The sequence below is a fragment of the Andrena cerasifolii genome, chromosome 16 (assembly GCF_050908995.1).
Source record: "Andrena cerasifolii isolate SP2316 chromosome 16, iyAndCera1_principal, whole genome shotgun sequence".
Lineage (NCBI taxonomy): Eukaryota > Metazoa > Arthropoda > Insecta > Hymenoptera > Andrenidae > Andrena > Andrena cerasifolii.
The window spans coordinates 3,077,690-3,100,639 of NC_135133.1; the positions used below are offsets into that span (position 1 = coordinate 3,077,690).

Here is a 22,950-nt window from a genome sequence, read left to right on the forward strand (position 1 = left end):
GGCCAACGTTCCCGGCGATAAAGTCCCTATACAAAGGCTCCGTCGGAAATTCTCGTCTTTCTCACGGTTTAGTAAAATCGGCGTGAAGTGACATTCTTCTCTGCGATATTCCCACGCGTGACCGGTAAATTCGTTATCAGATGCCAATCTCCTTTATCGATGCGTAACAGAGCAAAGTATTTGCTACATCCGCTAGTTTTTTACTATTGTCAGTGGCGAGAGGGAATCAATGTTGAGTATGGTCGTGCTTAATGGATTTCAGTTCGCACACATTATCCAATGAAGGATTAAATCGTACTGTATGCATATATACAGGGTGGACAATGTAACTTGATTATTATAATTATTTCCATTGCTATTGGACAGATTTAAATTGTTTTTTTTTTAAATACCTTGAGTTAGAAGGGCCTACGAGCTGACTATATTTTTTTTCAAAGTCACCTTCAGACTTTTAAATGGAACGAAGAGATAAACTCGGCATGCACCGCAATATGTATTTTTTATTAATGTGACTGGTGATAAACGCGATTCAAAGTACCGCTGTCCACCCTGTATATTGATACAATTAATTTGTGGGAATTGCAGATGAATAGCACGAAATTTTTGTATTAAATGATGGATACGATAGGTTTTGGGTAGTTGTATTTTTAGCTAGCTTGGTGGGAGGAAAATAAAAAGAATTTTTAATGACTCGATAAAGTACCATATATATATGAGAAGAACAAGAAAGCAGTCGAAAATATTTTCCCTATTTACGAAGACAACCTGTGATAGAATGAATGTATTATTTTAACGTGCACAATTTTTGGTGCCGTATTTCCAGTTGTATAACGAATCACAAAAGAACCGCATAAACTCAGCAAATAATATTTTGAGATGTTAACGTTTTGCTAAGGATGGGTTTCTCGAAGCGTCGAAACCTCGAAATCCCGCGAAACTCAAGAAAGTTTCGAGAATTCGACACTGCGCACTTTTTTCGTGATTCGAAATTTTTGAAATCTAGACAAGAAAATGTATAAAATCAATGCAGCGTGTCTCGAGAATTTCTAATGCTCAATAGAGATTTATTCCAAAAATTTGGTTGACTTCAGTTCTTAAAGCAAGATGTTCCACTTGCAAAACAGAATCAGCACTTCAAGTTTCGAGAATTCAAAAATTAAGTTCGAACCCACCCCTAGTTTGCAACAATAAGATTAAATTATTAATCCATTAATAAAAGCACTTGGGACTTTATTCTGTTTTTCTTGCAACTATATGAACTGAAATAATACTTATTTTAATAGATACAGTTTCACGCTTTACACTGTATGTATAGTACGATAAGGGGCAGGACATGGTAATAATAGTTTCTTCTGCATGGAGGCAGAATAGATTTCAATCACATAAATAGTTTTTAATGCGGTACTATATCCTTTATCTTTACTGTGACACTCGTTACTGGAATGATTTTATAAAACAGTCAGAAGGACATCAATTTTGTTTCTTTTTCGCCTTACAAATAATAATTATTAAAATATAGCGATCGAAACTATTTTTTGGCTTGAGCGCTCAAATATACTACACATCGATACACATATTAATGTAACAGAATTACCATACGTTTGTTATTTATTTCTCTTTAGATTATTTATATTATATAAATGTACAATAATACATACGATGGCCACGAAAAGTGTGTCAAACTTAGTAATATTCTAAATGTTCGTAATAGTCGGTCTTTTAGTAGTACGTCATTGTATCACTATAATATAATATACTGGTGCAGAAGTAAAAAAAGAAATTAAACAAAGAAACATAAAATTCGAAAGTAACTTCAATTTCAATGACATAGCTAGAACCTCGCATCCACTTCCCTTTTACAAATTTACAGTCCTCTATTATACTTGTTATCGTAGCTAATATCTTTCCATATCTTCGGTTTATTTTCGCTAACCAGTTACATTCATATGAAATGAACTCATTAATAGATCTCCAACTAAAACATCCAACGAACTCATGCTCTACTTCTTACATGATAATGCAAATCACACTTTACAAACACGATATCGAAATGCTCGAATCCAATTACTTTAGAAAAATCGTATCGTATATATTCAATCTTTGTATACATTAAATCAGAAAGCTATACATTCCACCCCATCGTACGCAATAAAACAGACACAAAAGTAAGTATCGCGTTTCAGAAGTGAGGTGTTTAAAAAGACTCGATTGATAATATCGAGATAATATAGTCATGCGAACATCTCAAGTAATTTAATCTTGAACATATACGATACATTCATTGTAAACATCTTTGTAATTTCATGTACCCAGGGTGAAGTCTTTGGTTACAAATTTTACCTCGCAACGAAAGAAAGACTCTCGCGCAACATTTTGTGTACTTCTATGGATTACCAGCACCATTTTTCACACAAGATGCAAATCTTTTACACTTTCTTTATGTATACTCAGTTCCTGGTTAACCAAGAGAAAGCTTTAAGAATTAAGTATGTTAACGTTAACGCATATAAAATCTTCTCCCTCTGTTGACGCTGCAACATGTCCAGCTCAATAGCCATTACTCGACGATTTAATTTCCCTACCTGCCGACGTAAATGTTGTATCTCTTCGCTGGGTGGAAGGGAAACGTCGAGTGCGTTGTACGAGGGAGTCGGTTCCCTAAAAAGAGAAAAGTTATGCGCGGTTCCAGAGAAGTGCGCCCAGTACAAATGAATATGTTAACATCGGTACCTGACGTGCCTAACTATTTGGGTTTCCGTAGGATACGCTTCACGATGTCTAGAAGATCCTGTGTCCTTAGGCTCTGTCACATAAGAATTTGGCTCTTCTTCGTCAACCGCCGGGAAATAGTGATTGTCTAATGTCAAGATTCTCGGAGGAGTCTATCGACAATGTAAAACGTTTATATCTCACTTCATGTTCGCTGTTTGTCGTGCAACTATAAAGTTAATTCTAATGCAATAATTACTTCGAATTATCTTTGCCAGAAATGTTGAAAGAAAAAACATTAAAAAAGAATTCCCATCAACGTGTCGAATATTATTTACCTGCACTCTAACCATGCCTTGCTCAGGTGGCAACACCGCATTCTCCAATGTAATTTCTCTCGGTGGTGCCCTTGTTCCAACGTGTTGCTCTTGTCCTATACAATTCCATTTACGTTAAATAGTTTTTTTGCCGTGCGTATTTAACTCACTCAGCGCTCGATCAATCGATAGAACGCGTGCAATGGACACCCAGAGAGTCAGTACAGTTAATAATTTCCAAAAACAAAGTATGCTCGTAATTTGAAGCATTTAGAATTTTGGTGAAATGTAGCACCGCGAATTTAGAGATATCGCTTTTTAAAGGAAGAACTGTTAGATAATACAACTTGACACAGTATTTTATGTAATTATAAAATATCATTGTCCTTTGATCGAATCGAGTCACCAGCTATAAACACAATATGCTCCGCACAGCAATTGGCTGCCACAAGTTATCAAACGCTAAACTGTGATCCACGAGGGAACGGACTCGTCTGCTGACCAGTTTTCATAGGCTTTGCACAGTTGACGCCTACTTTCCTTATCCCGTCGGCGGGCGCGCCTAAAAGTTTTACACGAGCGTTTTACCGTGATGTATTGTACCTAGCACCCCTATGTATTCTTCCAGCGGACATTTTTGCATCATACTACGTATTTGTTAGGTTCAAATTCAGTTTGAAAGTGTCTCTGATTGAATGAAAACGAAAGTATGCCGTGTATCCTACTGGCGAGCGCGCCCGTGAACTCACAAGTTCCCCAGGTGTCCGCCTCCAATTGCTTTGGTTTTTGGATATGTTTTAGAGGACAGAAAAATAAGAAACAGGTGTCTTTTTATTTTCGCCTGTTTGCATGTTTAGGGGGTGAAGCCACCCCTCAAATTTGATGAGAATAGGTGGTGCCATCCTCTGATTGCTTTGGTATTTGGCCAACGCAATCGGAGACGAACACCTGGGAATCTTGTGAGTACACGGGCGCTCTCGCCGGCAGGATACGCGGCATAATCTGAACCTGACAAGTACGTAGCATTATGCAAAAATGTCCGCTGGAAGAATACATAGGGATGCTGGGTAGAATAGATCACGGTAAAACGATTTTTTCAGCCAAAAACTGACCTCCGTGTATCGAGTACACGCGCGCGCCAGCCGGCGGGTTAAGGTAGGCTCTCACTACGCCTTACCTCGCCTCGCCTCATTTTATTCTTCCCATGCTTTCCTTATGTAGTTTGACAATTCGACTCACCCTGTGCCTCCCCCCTTTTATTCTTCCTATCCTTTTCTAATGTAGTTTAACAATTCGACTCACGCTACGCCTCGCCTTGCCGCGACTCCGAGTCGCGGATTCTTCCTCGAGAATATTTTGAGGAAGAATGGTGAGGCACAGTGACAACAAACCGAGGCGACGCAAGTCTAGATGTGAGTGCGAAAAGAAATTGCGCCGAGGTGACACAAGTCTAGATGTGAGTGTGAAAAGAAATTGCGCCGAGGCGATGCATAGCGAGAGGCTACCTTTAGTCATTGGCTTTGTTTTTTCTTGCATGCCTGGCACTTGACCAATTGCAGTTGGGACAATGGGGACAAGCTGCGCGATGAGTCCGTTCTCTTGTGGAATAGAACACACCACATTGTAGTCCAGGCGTGGGAATTAAGTGAACGCGGCGGCCGATTTTCAGAGGCATCTTGGCCCCTGTGGCGGCCCATGTGCTTAGAGCGTCTCAGGCCCATACCATATGAACCGTGTGTTTCGCATTGGGGCGACATTGTATCAATACATTTCCACATCGTCCCAGAGAGCACGATTTTCGATGCGTTTTTGTTTTGTCAATGCGCCACCCGCGGTTCACGTGGTACGGGCCTGAGGCGCTCCAAGCACTTAGATCGCCGCGTTCACTTAATTCCTAAGCCTGTTGTAGTCCATATTCTGGAAACTCGACCCGTTGAGCGGACTATAGACTCATTGCTTTAAATATCATAGAAATCTTAGACTTGCCAATCATGGTATCAGAAGTTGCAACATACAAGTAGATATTGACAGATAATATATTTACCAACAACTAGAATTCTATCTGGAACGTGCATCTCGAATTTCTCAGTTGAGACCACTTGATTCCAACTAGAACCATTCGTGCCAGCTGCATCATCGTCTGTGTAGTCGCCGCTAACACGAATACTTTTCGGCACGCGCATCCTTTTGTTAATGTCCAAAGTAAAATTTGGGTCATAAAAACTGTCGGGTTCTCCATTAAAAACGGTAGGGCTATGTGTTTTTGACATTATAACTAAAAAATAAAAAAGAAACAGAACTTAGGCTCGGGGCCTTTATGGTTATGAAATCTCTACGAATTTCGAAAAGTATCGAGCACTATTTAAATATATACATACACACATGTACGCGTAATTAGGCAGCATATCAAAGAAAATAATAAAGTTGTTCCTTTATTATAAGAAATACATAAATCTAAGATGCTTCGAATTGTACGATCGACCTTTTACTAAGCTCGACGGATTTGCAGTTTACAAAGCAGAATGAAAACTTACGTATATGCACCTCGTATCCTTATTAATTACTCACAAAGAAATAAGCTTGCGAACGATACGATAAATCATACGTGCTCGGTGACTTTGTAGCACAGCTACAGTGGAGGAATATAATGACGACACAAAAGGATATCGCGTATGATCGCTGTGTGATAGAAACGGAGGCTTAGGGACGGGTGTACTGGAAATTCTATTTACTAATAATATCTGTGACAGTAAGCGAATACGTATATCAAGAACATTCTCTTCGAAGCTGGAAAATTACCTCCGTACACCTTTTCGATCGTTGAACACAAACTGTTTGAACGAAGTTAGCAGCGCACAGCAGCGCACGATTCTCTACGATCTGAAATGATCTGATTCTAACGCGGGATGGTACCCGTGGAGCGCTGAAGCACCCTGCGCGCGAAATGCGCGGGTATTCGAAATAAAATGAAATTGAATGCTGGTAAAAACTTCAATATATTTCTCGATAGTTTAACGGCCGATTTCTTCACCTCCGGTAATCTTCGGATTAGACTTATATTCCACATAATTGACACATTCCTGTTTCCTCACCTCTGATTAAGAGTGATCTGCCAGTAAATCTCCAGATTAACTTTACCGGAGGTTCAGGCACCGATTAACTGCCAGAAATGGCAGTTAAATGCATGTTTGCAGTAGAGGGGGAAATAGGAATATATACCTACGTATACCCAGCGATTTTACTTTAAAGGAAAAAGGAAAAATGGCTAGGAATAATAGATTCGTAAATTTGAACATTTTTGAGCATGTGGAAGATGATGATCAATGAAGTATCGACGACTTTATCAGATTTGTATTAATCGCGGTTCGCGCACGTGCGAAAAGGATGATTGCGCTTTCCACAAGAGGGCGCCCGTTGTTGAAGCACAGGCGGCGCGCTCTGACGAGAACGTCACAACTCACAATCACTTTTAAACTACTACACAATGAAGTTCTCGTTTTACCGCATTTGCGCTCCGTCTATATATGTCTATTATGGTCCGCCCCCGCGAATCGGCGTCCATCTTTCCCTCCATCTTCGAATGGTGGTGGAAACTCTTGAAGGAAATTTATGGCATCCTTAACGTCGCCAACACTTCTGGAGTCAATTGACATACCTAAAGACTAAACAAAGGACAGGGCCTTCTCAAAAGATTACGTGACTTAGAAGAAACTCGCGATTCGTTTCGGGGTTTCCTAATTGAGACTCTGCATAAGATCTTTCCCACGCATGCCACCCGCATCGCGTATTCTTAACAATACTCTCCGTGATCACACGCAAATGTTTGCTTTTAAACTTCGCTCCTAATTCACATATCGATTATATACATTCCCGTAGCTACATTCGCGTGACACGTAACACACCAGCGAGCAATCGAGAATCGCAACAAAAGCGCAGCAAATTATCCTAGTCGAGAGTAATCGATATTCGGAAATGTATCGATCTCGATAAAACTCCCGCCAAAATTACTAACTCTGCCATTATTAAAAACCTCGAGTGACTGGTTTACTTGGGTTTACTTTACTTCGTTCACTGTGGATCCCCAATTTATTTTATATTTAACAACGCCATTTATGACGCTTCGTAACATTGCCATTTAACAAGTTATTGTTGAGAAACATGAGTGACACGCAATGTAAGTGTTTGTAACAATAATAAGAAATTTTCTCTAAGCATTTCGAAACGAATTCAAAGTTTTTAGTACTTTTTAGATAAGTTGTGTTTTATATTTTAATGACTTACTGTGCGTGGCTATTTGAGAGTTATAATAATTGTTTCGTACGTAGTATTGCAAAATTATTGTTTTAAAGAGAATTCATAAGGCACTTGCGTGTATTTGTAAATACTTATAGAATGTGTCGTTAACGAAATTGCGTAGCACCTTCGGGGAGCAGAGCTAAACGGCAGAAGATTGATAGAAATGGGAGACTGTCGGCTTTCGAGAAGTTAAAACAACTGAAGGGCAGTAAACATAAATACGAGGTTGATCAATTGGAGAATGTTTATGAAGAAGTGGACGAGAAAGAGTACAGCCGAACCGTGGTAGATAGGCAGAACGACGATTGGATCATCGACGACGGTAATGGCCTTAATGCTGTTTTTGCGATTACTGTGTACAAAAGTCTGCATCAGGAATATAAGGAGAATGTTTTGTTTGTTGCGAAAGGGGAAAGCGGTTATGTGGAAGATGGTAGAGAAATTTTTGATGATGACTTGGACACTGAGAGTATACAGGAAGCTAGAAAGAAGAACCTTACTGGGCCGAGGAGGAGCAAGAAAGAGAACGTTAAAAAGAAGGGAACGATTCAAAATATGATTATGAATATGTCCTCTAAAAAGAAAGTCGACGTTGGGTTCAACGACGATAACATTCTAGGAGATTTAATGTCCGAGTTAAAAAAGGAGGATACGCCGAAGAAACCAAAGCAGAGCACTGTCAGAAACAAATTTTGCGTTACCCCGTTGCATAATAAGTAATCAATTTCTCTCGTGCAACTTTCGAGCATATTTTGTGATTATTTCATTACTCGATTATAATTTCAGAAGTACTCGCATGGAGGAGAATGTGCCGTCCACTTCTGAATGTGAAAAGGTGCAGAGAGAAAATGATGATGTTTTAGTAATGTTTGACAAACCAAAGAAGACGTATGTTAATAAGCATAGGGAGTCGATTCGTCAGGAAGAAAATGTTATGTTGAATCAAAGTATCAGTCAGAATATTGTAAATGATGAAGTTGATAGTTTAGACACCATAGTATCTGATGCACAGTCGACAGAAGGTGTTAAGAAAAAAGGGAGCAGTCAAATAATTGAAGACGAAAGTGAAGATCTCAGTCAATTTGATGAAGACGTAAGCTTTTTTTCTGACTCTACTACACATTTTAAACCAGATTACTGATGTTTCGATCATTGTTCCTATTACAGTTTAGTAATACAGATTTTGAAACGGAGGGTACAGATTGTGTGGAGAAATCTGTGCCAACTGTGAATAAAGAGAGTGAGAAAACTAAGCCAGTCGCTGAAGCGAAGGCTAAGGACATTGAAAAAGAGACATTTGAATCAGAAATTTTTAATCAAGTATTAGACACTGAATTTACGACGCAAGCCTCGAATATCGAAGTGTCTGTAGATACTACAGAAATACCTCTGCCACTTACAACTACCGCGGATAAAGAAGAAGTATTTAGATTCTACTGGTGGGACGCGTACGAAGACCCTTATAAACAGCTGGGAACTGTATATTTATTCGGAAAAGTCTTCGTACCATCCATAAAAGCGTACTGCTCTTGTTGTTTAACTGTAAAGAATATTCCACGAAGAATTTACCTTCTTCCTAGAGTATATGTATGCAAGGATATATGTTATTAGCGTATAGTTCTAATCGTCTTAAAGATATTAAAGAACAAATGTATGAATTTTAGGTGAAAAAATCTTCCCAGGAAAGTAACGAGGAAGCGAAGTTAACTACGATGGAGGATGTGTACAAAGAGTTTAATCAGTTCGCGGACAGGTCAGGAATAAAAGAGTTCCGTTGCAACACAGTTTCGAGGCACTACGCTTTCGAACAAGAAGGTATCCCAGAAACGGCTGACTACTTGGAAGTAAGGTATTCCGCGCATTGCCCAGCTATGCCTTCCGATTACACTGGACCATCGATAGAACATGTTTTCGGGACAACAGTAAATCCCATGGAATTGCTTCTGATTGAACGAAATATTAAAGGCCCGTGCTGGTTAGACGTTAAGTGTCCGTTACCTACTGGTGTGCAAACAAGTTGGTGTAAAATAAAGGTACGGTGATTTAACTTATTGTAATTGACTCTCGTTAGAAAAATACCAGAAAGTAACAAATTATGTAATGAAATAGGTAAATTGCATGAAGATGGAGAATATATCTGTTTGCAACGAGTCTCAAGCGTTACCACCGTTAGTGATAACAGCTTTGAACGTGCGAACATCTCTGAATTCTAAATCACAGCAGAACGAAGTAGTCATGATCGCGATACTTATCCATCATAAATATCACGTTAATAAAGAATCACCCAAGCCGCAATTTCAGCAACATATTTGTTGTACGTACAATTATTCCATTCAAAATCTAATGTGCAGTTTCAACACACAGCGCGTACTTTTCAATTATTCCATGCAGTGATCACACACCCCCGTGACACCCCTTGGCCAAGGCAGGCGCGAGAGATGCTCTCGAATATTTCATATACTAATGTAATGAGATTCGACACCGAAGTGGATTTACTTGAAGAGCTGTTGAAAATAGTGAACGGGACAGATCCAGATGTATTGATTGGCTACGATTGCGGATTTCAATTTGACTTATTAATGCACAGGATGTTCACTTTGAAGATTTCAAATTGGAGTAGAATTGGAAGGCTGAGACGTTCAGCGCCTCCTCTTATTAGGGTAGAGAACATGCGCATCATACTTATCTTTATATTCTGTTTCAGAGAACTAATTAAAAGTATGTGTTTTAGGGAAAGATAAGTTTGAACCAAGTATTAGCTGGTCGCCCCTTCTGTGATATACAAGTTTCAGCTAAGGAATTGAATCTGAAAGTTCGAAGCTACGACTTGCAGTCTCTTTGCACGGCAGTAGGTATTTTATGATTATTGTGTGAATGTTTGTAAATATATATTAGGAGCAGAGGAACTAAAATATAGTCACTGCCGTAGGTATTAAAGAAAACTGAATGCAAAGAAATCAAGCCTGGAGAATGCGCAGCATTCTATAATACAACGAGTAAAATAGATAATCTAATTAAGATCACATTAACAGAAGCGCTGTACATTCTCACTATTGTATTTGACCTCAATGTTCTTCCACTTGCTTTACAAATCACGTGCATCGCTGGTAAGTGCATGTGTTAGTGGTGTGTGAGTACTCGATTTATTCGAGTCGAATAATGATCGGTCAGTCGAGCCGATTCGAGCGTCGAATTTTCCGAACTGTTTGAAAAAAATTCAAGCTACGTGAAAAACGGCTCGAGTTACTTGGAGATAAACTTTCAGACGCTTTAACCGAGTTTAGTTTTTCCGCTTGATGCTGAAAGTCACGCGGACCGATCACGTGACTGGTTTTGACGCTCAAAACGAGCGTCGAGCGTCAGCATGAAATTGCACCTTTACTCGTTAATATTCGAATTCCTCGAATTATTTGAAGTTACTAACGTCTTATATATTTCTTCCTTACAGTTAAACTAGTATTTGATATTAAATACATAAATATCCGAGTAACGCGAGTAATTCGAAAATTTTCGAGCTGAAAGTATATCTCCAAGTAATTCGAAGTCTTACGAGGGCTCCAATATTCGAGCCGTTTGAGTTTTTCAAGTAGCTCGCATTTTTTTCCAAGCAGCTCGGAAAATGCAAACGCTCAATTCGGCTCGAGCAATCGAATCGAGTTTACCCGAGCTCGTAAATTCCGGATACTCGCACACCCCTTAGTACCTGTCGCACAAATGTACATTTATATTGGTCGAATGTGATGTTTATCTTTCTTTATCTAGGGAATATTATATCAAGAACATTAGCAGCAGGGCGTGCTGAAAGAAATGAGTATTTGCTACTGCATGCATTTCATTTGAAGCAGTACATAACACCGGATAAACGAATCGCGAAAAAGGGAAATACTGGTGAGATAAACATTTGAAATTGTGTGCTATTTGTAACTGATCGATATTATCTTACACGTAGAAAACGCTGGCAGAAAGAAGGCGGCTTACGCTGGTGGTTTAGTTCTCGAACCGAGAAAAGGCTTCTACGACAAACTTATCTTATTGATGGATTTTAATTCCTTGTATCCTAGTATAATTCAAGAATACAATTTATGCTTTACTACTGTACCTGGCGCAGCATATGCTGACAGTACGGTAAGTATACCAATTATCATTGGCGAAACACACTATCTTTGGCTTTATCTAACACGCACGCTTACAGAATTTAGCGATCCCTGCAACAAACTTAGAGCCCGGAGTGGTACCAACAGAAATTCGCAAGTTAGTTGAAAGCAGAGTGGAGGTGAAGAAGTTAATGAAAGCGCCAAATATTTCACCCGAATTGAAAACGCAATACAATATTAGGCAGTTAGCTCTAAAACTTACAGCTAATTCTATGTACGGTTGCTTGGGTGCTACGCACTGTAGATTTTATGCGAAAGGACTCGCGGCTCTAATAACAGGTAAAATATGAAGACACGTGAGCATAATTATATAATAAATATATATAAAACACTGTACCATCCCCGCAGCAAAAGGTCGAGAAATTTTGCAGCACACGAAGATTCTTGTTGAAAAGTTGCAATACGAAGTTATATATGGAGATACAGATTCTATAATGATAAACACTAATTTGTTAGAATACGAGGAAGTGTTCGCTGTCGGAAAGAGAGTAAATATGTTATCGATGCCAGTATTTTGTTCGTTTACTTTGCGTTCGCACAGTAATATTAAAAACATATATGTAATGACTTCGTAGATTAAACAAGAGGTCAACAAATTGTATAAAAAGGTGGAGTTAGACATCGACGGTGTCTTTCGTTATTTACTGCTTTTACAAAAGAAGAAGTATGCTGCGGTTACGATGGCGAAGTTGCCCAATGGGCAGGTAGAATTGACGCAAGAACATAAAGGTTTAGATATCGTGAGAAGAGATTGGTGCCAACTAGCTTGCGATGTTGGAAAGTAAGTGAACGACATGAAGCATTAATATAAAGGATTTAACAATATCTGTTAACGTTGTCCATGATTTTTAGAAAAATATTGGATCAACTTCTTTCTAACCAATCAAATGAGAACCGATTGGAACAAATTTTCAGTATGTTGCAAAATGTTGCGCAAAGTCTCAGAGAGAATCAGGTCTCTCTGTCGTCATTGGTTATTACAAAGCAATTATCGAAGAATCCGAACGAATATCCAGATAATAAACAGGCTCACGTACAAGTAGCTTTAAGATTAAATAAAGAAGGTGGCAGAATGTGGAAAGCCGGAGACACTGTTCCATATATTATATGCGACGTTTGTATTAATTATCTTGCTGAACTTACTTTTTCAGTCTTTCATTAAACGATTTTACTGAAAGTATCGATTTCTTACTATGTACTAGGATGGAACAGAAAAGTCTGCCACTGAAAGGGCATATCACATCGATGAGTATAAAAAAAGCGAGTCTTTAAAGATAGATGTCAATTATTATTTATTAAGTCAAGTGTTTCCTATCACTTTGCGAATTTGCGAACCCATTGAAGGGATCGATGATGTTTTATTAGCTCAAAATTTGGGTAAGATTTTACTATCTTGTTTCTTTTCGTATTAAATACATGGTGAAATAAGAGTTATTTTTTAAACCAGGTTTAGAGAACGTATACAAATCTAAGAGATTAATACACGAAGAAGAAACCAATATACCACTATTAATCAATGACGACAGATATAGATTCTGCCTTCCTCTGAAATTCAACTGTACAGATGAGAAATGCCAATCAGAAATTATGTTGAAAGATGTTATAATCGAAACAGTGAGTAGTCATAAGAACAGATGTTTCCTCCATAAAATCTCTGATCAGCTATTTAGAAAACGAAAACATTTTTCAGTCCAGTGGAAACGAATTATCACTAGCTTCATGTTCAAATCCAGACTGCACAGTGCAACCGTGGAGATACGCTAATGCCATACAAAATGCAATGTTACTCGCCGTACGGGAAGCAGTTACTGAGTATTATAACAGCGGGTTGGAGTGTGAAAACCCATTGTGTGGCGAAAGAACACAGATACTTCCCTTAGGTTTCCACAGAAAGTATCCAAGTTGCAGAAAATGTGGCGATGCTGATTTACACAGAATAGTACGTGAGAAAAACTGTATCGTCATGCCTGATTTTCTTTTTAGAATCTTAACTGCAATGCTACTCTGTTACAGTTCTCAGAAACAAAACTTTACAATCAAATGTGTTTCTACCTTCGTCTTTTTGACGTGAGCCAGTCGAAATATAAAAGTAAGCAAGTAACCTGATCGGGAACTAAAATGTGAGAAGGAAAAAGAGTTTTTAAGTAATCTATTTTCAGATCTACTATCTCGGCATCCGCAAGGTATGAGAGCAGCATACGATTCTTTGAAGGAGGCAATGGAAAAGCTATTAAGGCGGAACGCGTTTTCGGTTGTGTGCTTGGACACAATATTCTCAAGCACTAATTCGCAGTGTAAAACAACAACTAAATATATCCTGGATACATCGGATGGATCAGATGACGAAGTGGTGAGTTGAATACATTCTACAGTTTTGTAATGGATGTGTTTACATTGAAGCAGCGAGCAGAGCTACGCTTGCTAGATGACTAGCGATTTAAGCATCGAGAACCATATACAACTAGCTTTACTACTCGGCTTCGCCCGCAATTTAGATTCTGATTTTATAAAAAAATTTTTTTTAGTTCTTTTTTGTGAAAATGGTCACATTCATCTGGATTAGTCAAGCATAATGAGCTGAGGCACATTTCGTGATCCCAGAGTTTATCGTTCGAAAGTTTTTAGGCGACAGACAAACACACAAACATATAGAAGCTTCCTGCTTTATATATTAAGATTACTTTCTCTTCGCTATTATCGCCGTTCTCACGTAACTCTATTGACGATGGATATAGACAAATTAATATAAGCCGGGACGGATTTATGTGTAGACTAAGCAGGCTGCAACCTAGGGCGGAAAATTCTGGCGAATGAAATTGGGAAAGGTTTAAAGTTTTAAACATAGAGGCTTGGTTTTTTTTCATATAAAAAATTAGTGATTATTTACACGTGAGTTATCATATTAATTTGATTTCAAAATCGTCCCAATTCTTTTGAATTAAAACATTTGACGATACTTCGCGGAAAAGGGCAGCTGATACTTGTTAGCTTAGAGGTACCAAGTCTCTAAATCCGCCCCTGTTAATAAGCAAAATGTTTATGGGATCAGAAAGATACAAATTACCAGAACAGATTTGTTTTATTTAGATAAGTTATGGGATGAAGTAGACGTTAAATTGTCCATATTATCTTTATAATTTCATTTACAATTTTTGAAATTGTTGTAACTCCCACGCGGAAAGAAAATCCTGAACGTCTAAATAAATGATTGTTCGTTTGACAAGTACCTCCAAAAAAATATTAAACGACTAAAACTCTACTATTATCACAGCTCCACTATGAGAACACACCAAAGAAAGATATTTTTGTGCGGCTTTTATCGCCGCTCTTATAGCTTCTATCGCAGCTTCAACATAAACGTACCCTTCTACAGAAATATTCCGCAGACGACCCAAGCAGTTGTAGCTTACAATAATAATAAATGAATGTCCTTTCTGTTCAATAGGACTAGAAAATAAACTATGGTTTTTGTTACTTTGTTTCAGATTTCAGGATTCTAATATCCTAAGTAAAATCAATCCAGTTGGCAAGTGACCAGAACTGCCGTACTCCCGCGAGCATATTTCGCTAAAACAAACTATTTTTTATATCACGATGCCCTTTCACTTATTCATGTATATTTACAAAAATTGAAGCAAAAGCGTTTGTAGGTATTTGCATGACGTTACATAATACAAAGTACCGGAACGAAACGTTAAAATGAAATTGTTTAGTGCCTTGTCCGCGTTCGAATTTATTACGCATGTAAGAAATAAGTTTCTGAAATTTTATCACACATTGCTAAAACAATAAGGGAAACGCTTGATCGTAATTTGTTAGAGGTGTTTATTATTTACGTGTGATTATTATCTGAAGTCTTATAATAAGTTCAACGTAACATGTTATATTAATGTTAATGTATCGTGTTACTTTGGAATCGTTGCGAGTTTATTATTATAAAACTTTAAAGATACCTTTATTCAAATGTTTTTATATGCAAGAAGGAACATTTGAGGATAATTTATTTTTGTATATTTGTATTAAAAATAAATATTGTATCAAAATAAATTAACAATTTGTAACATTCCTACCGAATATATAGTTTATTGTTTTCTGTTTTTAGCATGGATCTAACCGTTGGATTATTAAACTAATACCTTCTTTCTTTCAATTTCTACTATTATACAATTTATGAAAGGTGCCGTGTACTTTGGCTGTACACCTGCTAGGAACATATACCTTCCACATTAAGCACTGAACGGTGGTAAACCAAACATCTCGGGTTGAAAGTCTGCAAGGCTATTTATTACTAACGTTGGGTTTTCGATATAATGTTTGGGTAACATTGGATCTGGAACCATAACAACTTGCATGCCGGCGCTAATTGCAGACTTCACGCCGTTCGGAGCGTCCTCGAACGCGAGGCACTGAAAGTGTAACGTTTAATTAAACGAAAATAAGAAAGTAGAACGATAAAGCAAACTCTTAAAATATCGCGAACCTTCGATGGGTCAGGATTATCGGGGAAACGTCTCGCAGCGGCTAAGAAAATGTCTGGCGCTGGTTTACCATGTACGATGTCAGAATCAGAACCGCCCAGAACTTTATGATGGAATAAATTAAATACATCCATCCATCTTTGAGTTTTTAGCTCAAAGTTTTCTTTATTTGAACTCGTGGCTAAAGCGATTGGAATATTATTTTCCTTTAAATGTCTTAGCAACCGTTCCGCACCTGTTTACGAATAATACACCTAATATTAAACGTATTTACGCACGCAAAGAACTTTGTTCCTCTGTCATTTTCTTAAAGTCGCATCGATCTATGTTTATTACCTGGCATAAGGTTGGCAGTAGGAAATAATTCTTGATATATTTTGACTACCTCGTCTTCAAATTCTTCCGTCGTTATAGGTAAAGACAACATTTCAACTACAGCTTTCGCGACGGCCGTAGTTTTGAAGCCCATGGTCTGCGCTTTGTGCTCCCACGTAAACTCCTTCCCATAGCGATTTGTAATGCGATTGAAAGCTTTCGAGTAAAGCAGCTCCGTATCTATCGAGAGATCGAGAATAAATTATATATGCACGATTAATGCGACACGTGGATGTTTCGTTTAACTCATTGACTTTAATTGTGACTCATAATTCACACGTTAATTTGTAGAAACTGTGTTGAAGGCAGGTTTCAAATAATAGCGACTACAGATAAGATAAAGATGAGTAATTTTCTGCCACACACGTACGCGAGTATGTATGTACAAAATTCTAACACAGCTTCCCCAATAGATTAGGAGTAAAGCACGTACAAACTCACACGTGACGAGTGCTATTTTAACCCTTTCATTGTCAGTAGAATCCGCTCATACAGATGCATGGGATATTTTAATTTACATTCCTCATATTTCATAATAATTGCCATTGAGACTATTCATTACTATACGTGCGCAGACAAAACAAAATCACTATTAAATAAATATAAACTTATCTACGAGTGAATGGTTTGTAATAGATCCTGCGAGGGCACATCAATTCCACAATGTTGTACAATGTGAAATATACCTTCGTAATTACTGTGTTATGATAGGTTACTTTTAATCAGATCTATACATTAATTCAATATACAAATAGGTACAATGTGACTTGTTCAAGGAGAGAATAAATTAAATCCCTTACCAAGTAACAGGCCATCCATATCAAAGATACAGTGCGTAACTGTCTTATACTGTTTCCCCGACATTCTTTAATGTAATTCTAAATTCTGATTGTTTACGGGTGACTTCTGTCTCTATTCTGTTAAAAACACTATTGTGTCACGACGGCTATATCTCTGCAGCGTTGCCGGCAGTTGCCGGAAAATGTGTTCCTAAGCAAACTATTCGTAGTGGAGGGGGAGCTGGGAATGCGCCACACATGCGCGTGATGAGGCCGTGACGTCGACCAATCAACGCCAAGATAGGTGTTGACGCCATGATGGGAAACAATGTGAAACGAACATGGACCTAAGAATTAAATAGACGGAGCATGGACATAGCAAATGCTTAAACATGCGGCATCCCATGATGTCAGGATATAAGGTGTGCTCTCTGAGCGACTCATTTTCGTCTTTTACTGTGCATTCCCAATTTCCGCCATATTAAAATATGTATGTATATGAATGCATATGCAAGTGTACGAACGCATATCGAAATGTTGACAAATTCATTCTATCCTATTGGTTGACAATCCAATATGCAGGATCTTGGGAAGAGCACGTTATTAGCTAATTTGAAAAGGATGCGCAAGAGCACACCTTATATCCTTACATCATGCGGCATCCTCTACTAACCTAGTAGCTAGTAAAGGATGCCGAATGCTTAGTATTTGCTTAAGAATAAGTAGTGACTATGAATACCGGCCATAATACCGCCCTAGGTTAATTCAAGTGGCGCCAACGCGAAGCGAAGCAAGTGATGCAACGACCAACCAGCGTTGACCACCTATCTTCCGGCGACGCTGATTGGTTGTGGTGTTGGTTCATTTCCCATCGTCTCCCATCTTGGCGTTGATTGGTTTGAAGTCATGGTGACATCACGCGCATGCGTGGCGCGTTTCTAGTTTCCCTCCACTACGAATATTTTGCTTAGAAACACATTTCCCGGCAACCAGATAACCTCGGCGATAACTGGCGATAATATTAACATATACTATTGCCACTGCTCGCCACATTGTGGCGCCAATTATGCAACTTGCGATAAATTTGAGTAATACTGTTGTTTCATTGGCTTTCACAATTATTCGTCGCTTTCGTTGCGCATATGCATGCGATATTTAAATTCCATACAACAATTTTAAAATATGACAGGATTGTTCTATTCAAAACTAGAGAATTTTCCAGGAAAATATTACTATCGAAATATGTATTTATTCAGATCTTATATTTGTTATATTATGTACCTATTGCACTAACAAGGGAAGTTCGGTTGACCGAACATTCCGATTTTTTTGAAACTGTGCAGGTTTGTAGAGGACCTCGATAGAAGTATCAGGCAAAATTTTCGGTCCTTCAGGGTGAAAACACCACTTAAAGGTATTGATGAATGTTTCCCTATTTTCCAGTATATTTTAAAAACTATACTAGATATTTAAAAAATTGTTAAAATGAAAACTTAACGGTTTTTTATGGTCTATAAAACGGTGTGATCGAATTGTTTAAAATTTGTAATTTAAAGGAATGTTCCAGTCTAGAGCCCATAAAAATAGGTGATCTTTAGGAATTAATTAAAGGAAAACTACTACATATAATTTAATGGAACTTTTTGCATTATGCTGCATATGGATACATGTTTCAAGTTTACTGTAATTTATTAAACTAAGTAGTGTGTTCTTAGATATTTTTCTTTTATACAGTTTTAAGCGATCCAATCCGCGTGCAACTGTTGGCACATGAAAATCAATCAAATCCACCGAGCACGCTGAACCTGCACACATTTGCCTACCACAACTTCCGTCTGTGTATATAGGTTTGAATTCGCTCGAATTATATTCGTCTTGGAATTAAACCCATAACGAGAGCGCTCCTTCCAGTTCCCTCTCCCATGTCACCTGCAACGGGGAGTAATTTTTAAGCACGAAGAGCGGAGAGCTTGCCTCGTTTTGGTCATGCAAATGTCGAAATGATTTAGATGATCTCACCGAACTACGATCCCCCGAAGTTATATCTTATATCCTCTGTAACGTGTGACTATATAACGGCGAACCAATCAGAACGGTCCACGAAAAGTTATATGCAGTTTATAAAGAGTGGGGCGAGCGAACAGAGCGATTGAACTCTACGAGAAGAGGTTGTATTCGTTTCGATCTTGTCATTTAAAAAAAGATCCTCCGGTGAATGTGTTTCCTAAGGGAATTGTAAATTTACCGTTACTTTGCTGGGAAAAATGCTAGGTTTTCTAGGTGAGCTCTTTGAATATTAAGGCACATTAATTGACCGATAATTTCTCATTAAATTGTAACCGGCAGATTGTATACCGTTATAATACTATTTCCATCAATCTGTTAAATATACACTTCCTCTGATTTTATAAGAATTCCGACGTTCAGTCCCGCATTGTTCGCGTATAATTTAATGCTACTTGTATTTCTCTCGTTTAGGTGTCTTGGTGTTAATTACTGGAGCCCATTGTTTGTACTCCTCCAATTCAGATGTTATAGATCTAAAACCAAACAATTTCGACAGTCTAGTATCGAACAGCGATAACGTGTGGGTGGTAGAATTTTACGCACCATGGTGCGGACACTGTCAGCAGTTAACGTCCGAATATGACAAAGCTGCTACCGCGTTGAAGGTAATTCTTATAGACGCGATTAAGCTGTTACCCCTTTGCATTTCAACGAACCTTTCATCGTGACTCTTCAACAGGGTATTGTAAAAATTGGTGCGGTAAATGCGGACGAACACAAGTCCCTTGGATCGAAGTACGGTATCCAAGGTTTCCCAACAATTAAAATCTTCGGGGTCGATAGCAAACCGGAGGATTACAATGGGCCGAGAACTGCAGCTGGCATCGTCGACGCTGCGATCAATGCAGTCGGGCAGAAAGCACGTAGAGCCTTAGGCGGCAAACGAAGCGGGGGAGATTCTAAGGTGAGCGCGCCGATATTTAAGGTCCGACGAAAAGAAACGGAGAAAGTATATGGAGCTAATTGGAAACTATTACTGCGTTTTACTATAGTCGAAGGATTCTAAGGATGTAGTCGAATTGACGGATGAGAATTTCGAGAAGCTCGTAATGAATTCGGAGGATATGTGGCTAGTCGAGTTTTACGCACCCTGGTGTGGCCATTGTAAAAACTTAGCTCCCATATGGGCATCCGCGGCCACGGAACTGAAAGGAAAAGTGAAGCTGGGAGCCATAGATGCTACTGTAAATAGAGTTAAAGTAAGTTGTTTAATTTAGAACTGACTGTATCCAATGCCGTTATTATATTTAACGGAGTATTGTCTTTTCAGGCTAGTCAATACGAAATAAAAGGATACCCTACTATCAAATACTTTTCGCCTGGCAAGAAATCATTTGACTCTGTACAAGAATATGATGGTGGTCGCACGAGCAGCGACATTGTGAATTGGTCGCTAGAAAAGCTCGCGGAGAATGTGCCAGCGCCAGAAGTAATGCAAATCGCGAATGAGAAGAGTCTGAGAGAGGCGTGCGAAGACAAGCCACTGTGCGTTGTGTCCGTTTTGCCACATATCTTGGATTGCCAGTCAGATTGTAGAAATCAGTACTTGAAAACTCTGAACGATCTTGGGAAGAAGTTTAAGCAAAAGATGTGGGGGTATGCACAGATCCTATTTAATATTCAACGAATAAATAAATAAACCAGTGCCGTCTTAACCTGGAGGCGAAAGAGGCAGCCGTCTCAGGGCCCCGAAGCTCAGGGGGCCCCGCGAAAAATTGGAAAATAAAAAAAAAAATACGGTTTTAAAAGCTGGAAAAAATTGAAAATGGGTCCTTCAATTGTGACGGAAAGAAAATAACGAATACACCAAAATTTAGATTTTAAAAGAAGGCCCTTTTTTCGTGCAAAGGAACCCGCGTTTAATCTTAATTATATAATTGTGTTAATACCTATTCATTTCGCGTGTTAGCTTCTGCGCGTGTTTTTGCTTTAATTTAATTTAGAATAATTTAGAGAGCCACATATGGAGCTAGTTTCAAGGCCCCCGAAAACGATAAGACGGCACTGAAATAAACCCGTAGTTCGAATTGTGAGAACATCTTTCTTTCTGCGATAGGTGGGTCTGGTCCGAAGCTGGTGCCCAGCCTTATATCGAAGAAGCGTTAGAAATCGGAGGTTTCGGCTATCCAGCGTTGGCGGCTGTAAATATCAAGAAAATGAAATACTCGTTATTGAAGGGGAGTTTCTCCTATGACGGCATAAATGAGTTCTTGCGGGATTTGAGTTACGGGCGAGGAGGCACAGCTCCTTTGAAAGGAGCCCAATTACCCGAGATCCTCCGGACTGAACTGTGGGACGGCAAAGATGCCGAACTTCCTCAAGAAGAAGAGATAGATCTCAGTGACATAGATCTCGACGAGAAGGACGAGTTGTAATTACAGAAACCTAATCATTCACAGAAAAGTATGCGCATCATATACATGTATCATTAAAAATAATCCAGTACTTATTTTTATATTAAATTATTTTCAATCGATATATCTACATATTGATGTACAATAATAATGTAGCGTCGCCGTCGTAGTGTCGGGGAACATCTATTATTTTTTATTTACAGCCGAAGTGCATCGTCATTCTGTTGTTTGTACATCAGTACTCAGGAACTTTGTGTACGATAAATTAAACGTATAAATACGGATTCTTCCATTGACGTCAATTTTACAAAATCTTATCTGTTCGCCGCGATAGAATCGCGCTCAACTTGAATTCCGAACGGAGTTGAACCTGGCGCGTCGCTTTTATCGTACAGAAGCAAACGAGCGGTATAATGTTAGGGACGTGTCTGAATATTTTTAAGTGATTATTTGTACATTTTTTAAATAACAGTAGGTTACACGGAGTTGTAAGACTTCATAGTAAAAAACGATACGTGTATTTGTCCTCTGTATTTAAAGTGAAACTTTTTTTATGAAAATGTGTGAACTCTAATTACCGATAATATGTATATATATATATATATTATATAGTATATATATATATGTCACGTTAAGTGCATTCCACAAGGGTACTTTCGTTCTCCCAACGATGGGACCAAATTCTTATCACCGATTTATATTTCCAGATACATTGCTGATTCCTAAGTTTATTAAATATCTCATTAATTAACCGAGTTACGTAGCGTCTTCCATTGTGATTACAAAAGGAAAACTTATATTGTTGTGTAACATTGCCGAACATGCTATGTTCTTACATTTACGGGAAAACTTTCAAACGACCATTTCCTAATTTATACTCAACGAATTGTAATCTTAGTTCACGTTTTTATGAAATAAATTTCGGTAAAAAATAATCAATGGGAGCGTGTATATACTCTATATCATCGTATCCTTAATAACCACATTTAATATCGTCCATATTCTATATAATTATTTCAAAATGGTATAAATTAACGCGTCTGAGCGTTTAAATAGCAAGGACAATTTTTCACAATTTAGCCAAGGGTCTAGACTTTAAAATGCAATTGCAAAAGTGTGTAAATTAGTCGCAGAGTATGAGAAATTCATTCAATTCGTCAAGCTGTTTAATGCTCCCAATGGTGGGATATCTCTTTCCGTATCATTCAAACTGTTCTTCTCTCTCATTCTCTACAAATTACCACCACTATCATCCTGTGTTCCTGTTACCTCATGAATTCCCTGATAGGAACTAATGTGGGTGGTTAACTTCACGCACTGATGAGTAAATAGATGGCCACAGCGTTTCATGAATTATATTTGAAACTATTTAAGTTTGCCTGTGGGCTTATTGTAGCCTAGGACTTATATATTTATTTTAC

At 38.3% G+C, this 22,950-nt stretch overlaps 4 protein-coding genes across 7 annotated transcripts; 2 read left to right on the plus strand and 2 right to left on the minus strand.

Moving 5' to 3' along the window:
• Window positions 1-1,576: 1,576 nt before the first annotated feature.
• Tango11 (transport and golgi organization 11) lies at window positions 1,577-5,909 on the minus strand. 2 transcript variants are annotated; one of them, XM_076829614.1, is made up of 5 exons: window positions 5,826-5,909; window positions 5,071-5,301; window positions 3,048-3,142; window positions 2,731-2,882; window positions 1,577-2,658 (listed from the first exon to the last, which is right to left on the minus strand). In XM_076829614.1, exons 2-5 carry the CDS (start codon window positions 5,294-5,296, stop codon window positions 2,448-2,450), a joined length of 684 nt encoding a protein of 227 aa, XP_076685729.1. In that variant the 5' UTR covers window positions 5,297-5,301; window positions 5,826-5,909; the 3' UTR covers window positions 1,577-2,447. The 2 variants fall into 2 exon arrangements, with proteins under 2 accessions (XP_076685729.1, XP_076685730.1); XM_076829615.1 differs by lacking the exon at window positions 5,826-5,909 and adding an exon at window positions 5,561-5,819.
• Window positions 5,910-6,977: 1,068 nt separating this feature from the next.
• Window positions 6,978-15,202, plus strand: Dnapol-alpha180 (DNA polymerase alpha catalytic subunit). Its single transcript, XM_076829551.1, has 22 exons — window positions 6,978-7,200; window positions 7,444-7,644; window positions 7,732-8,038; window positions 8,109-8,415; window positions 8,490-8,909; window positions 8,987-9,355; window positions 9,432-9,636; window positions 9,714-9,982; window positions 10,054-10,170; window positions 10,252-10,429; window positions 11,085-11,210; window positions 11,272-11,447; window positions 11,515-11,755; window positions 11,825-11,964; window positions 12,052-12,257; window positions 12,329-12,590; window positions 12,679-12,853; window positions 12,924-13,090; window positions 13,167-13,415; window positions 13,490-13,565; window positions 13,636-13,826; window positions 14,962-15,202. Exons 1-22 carry the CDS (start codon window positions 7,185-7,187, stop codon window positions 14,974-14,976), a joined length of 4,413 nt encoding a protein of 1,470 aa, XP_076685666.1. The 5' UTR covers window positions 6,978-7,184; the 3' UTR covers window positions 14,977-15,202.
• Window positions 15,203-15,468: 266 nt separating this feature from the next.
• LOC143377841 (pseudouridine-5'-phosphatase) lies at window positions 15,469-17,304 on the minus strand. Its single transcript, XM_076829613.1, has 4 exons — window positions 17,130-17,304; window positions 16,291-16,509; window positions 15,957-16,189; window positions 15,469-15,882 (listed from the first exon to the last, which is right to left on the minus strand). Exons 1-4 carry the CDS (start codon window positions 17,191-17,193, stop codon window positions 15,703-15,705), a joined length of 696 nt encoding a protein of 231 aa, XP_076685728.1. The 5' UTR covers window positions 17,194-17,304; the 3' UTR covers window positions 15,469-15,702.
• Window positions 17,305-19,228: 1,924 nt separating this feature from the next.
• Window positions 19,229-22,464, plus strand: Cabp1 (Protein disulfide-isomerase A6 homolog CaBP1). 3 transcript variants are annotated; one of them, XM_076828824.1, is made up of 7 exons: window positions 19,229-19,388; window positions 19,587-19,780; window positions 19,855-20,079; window positions 20,168-20,374; window positions 20,446-20,771; window positions 21,232-21,578; window positions 21,733-22,464. In XM_076828824.1, the coding sequence occupies exons 1-6, from the start codon at window positions 19,373-19,375 to the stop codon at window positions 21,548-21,550; spliced, it is 1,287 nt and encodes a 428-aa protein (XP_076684939.1). In that variant the 5' UTR covers window positions 19,229-19,372; the 3' UTR covers window positions 21,551-21,578; window positions 21,733-22,464. The 3 variants fall into 3 exon arrangements, with proteins under 3 accessions (XP_076684939.1, XP_076684940.1, XP_076684938.1); XM_076828825.1 differs by having other exon boundaries at window positions 22,237-22,464; XM_076828823.1 differs by having other exon boundaries at window positions 19,230-19,388; window positions 21,232-22,464.
• The last annotated feature ends 486 nt before the right edge of the window (window positions 22,465-22,950 follow it).

Bases quoted from the DNA above. Each gene is read 5' to 3' on its own strand.
- Tango11 (XM_076829614.1), bottom strand. From the start codon at position 5,296: ATGTCAAAAACACATAGCCCTACCGTTTTTAATGGAGAACCCGACAGT. The intron at 3,143-5,070 runs GTAAATATATTA...GGAATTGTATAG, and splicing joins AGATAGAATTCTAGTTGTTG to GACAAGAGCAACACGTTGGA. The intron at 2,883-3,047 runs GTAAATAATATT...CATTGTCGATAG, and splicing joins AAGGCATGGTTAGAGTGCAG to ACTCCTCCGAGAATCTTGAC.
- Dnapol-alpha180 (XM_076829551.1), top strand. The intron at 9,637-9,713 runs GTACGTACAATT...TATTCCATGCAG, and splicing joins ATTTCAGCAACATATTTGTT to TGATCACACACCCCCGTGAC. The intron at 13,416-13,489 runs GTACGTGAGAAA...ACTCTGTTACAG, and splicing joins ATGCTGATTTACACAGAATA to TTCTCAGAAACAAAACTTTA.
- LOC143377841 (XM_076829613.1), bottom strand. From the start codon at position 17,193: ATGTCGGGGAAACAGTATAAGACAGTTACGCACTGTATCTTTGATATG. The intron at 16,190-16,290 runs GTAATAAACATA...ATTCGTAAACAG, and splicing joins TACTGCCAACCTTATGCCAG to GTGCGGAACGGTTGCTAAGA. The intron at 15,883-15,956 runs GTTCGCGATATT...TTACACTTTCAG, and splicing joins ATAATCCTGACCCATCGAAG to TGCCTCGCGTTCGAGGACGC.
- Cabp1 (XM_076828824.1), top strand. The intron at 20,080-20,167 runs GTGAGCGCGCCG...GTTTTACTATAG, and splicing joins GAAGCGGGGGAGATTCTAAG to TCGAAGGATTCTAAGGATGT. The intron at 20,375-20,445 runs GTAAGTTGTTTA...TTGTCTTTTCAG, and splicing joins CTACTGTAAATAGAGTTAAA to GCTAGTCAATACGAAATAAA.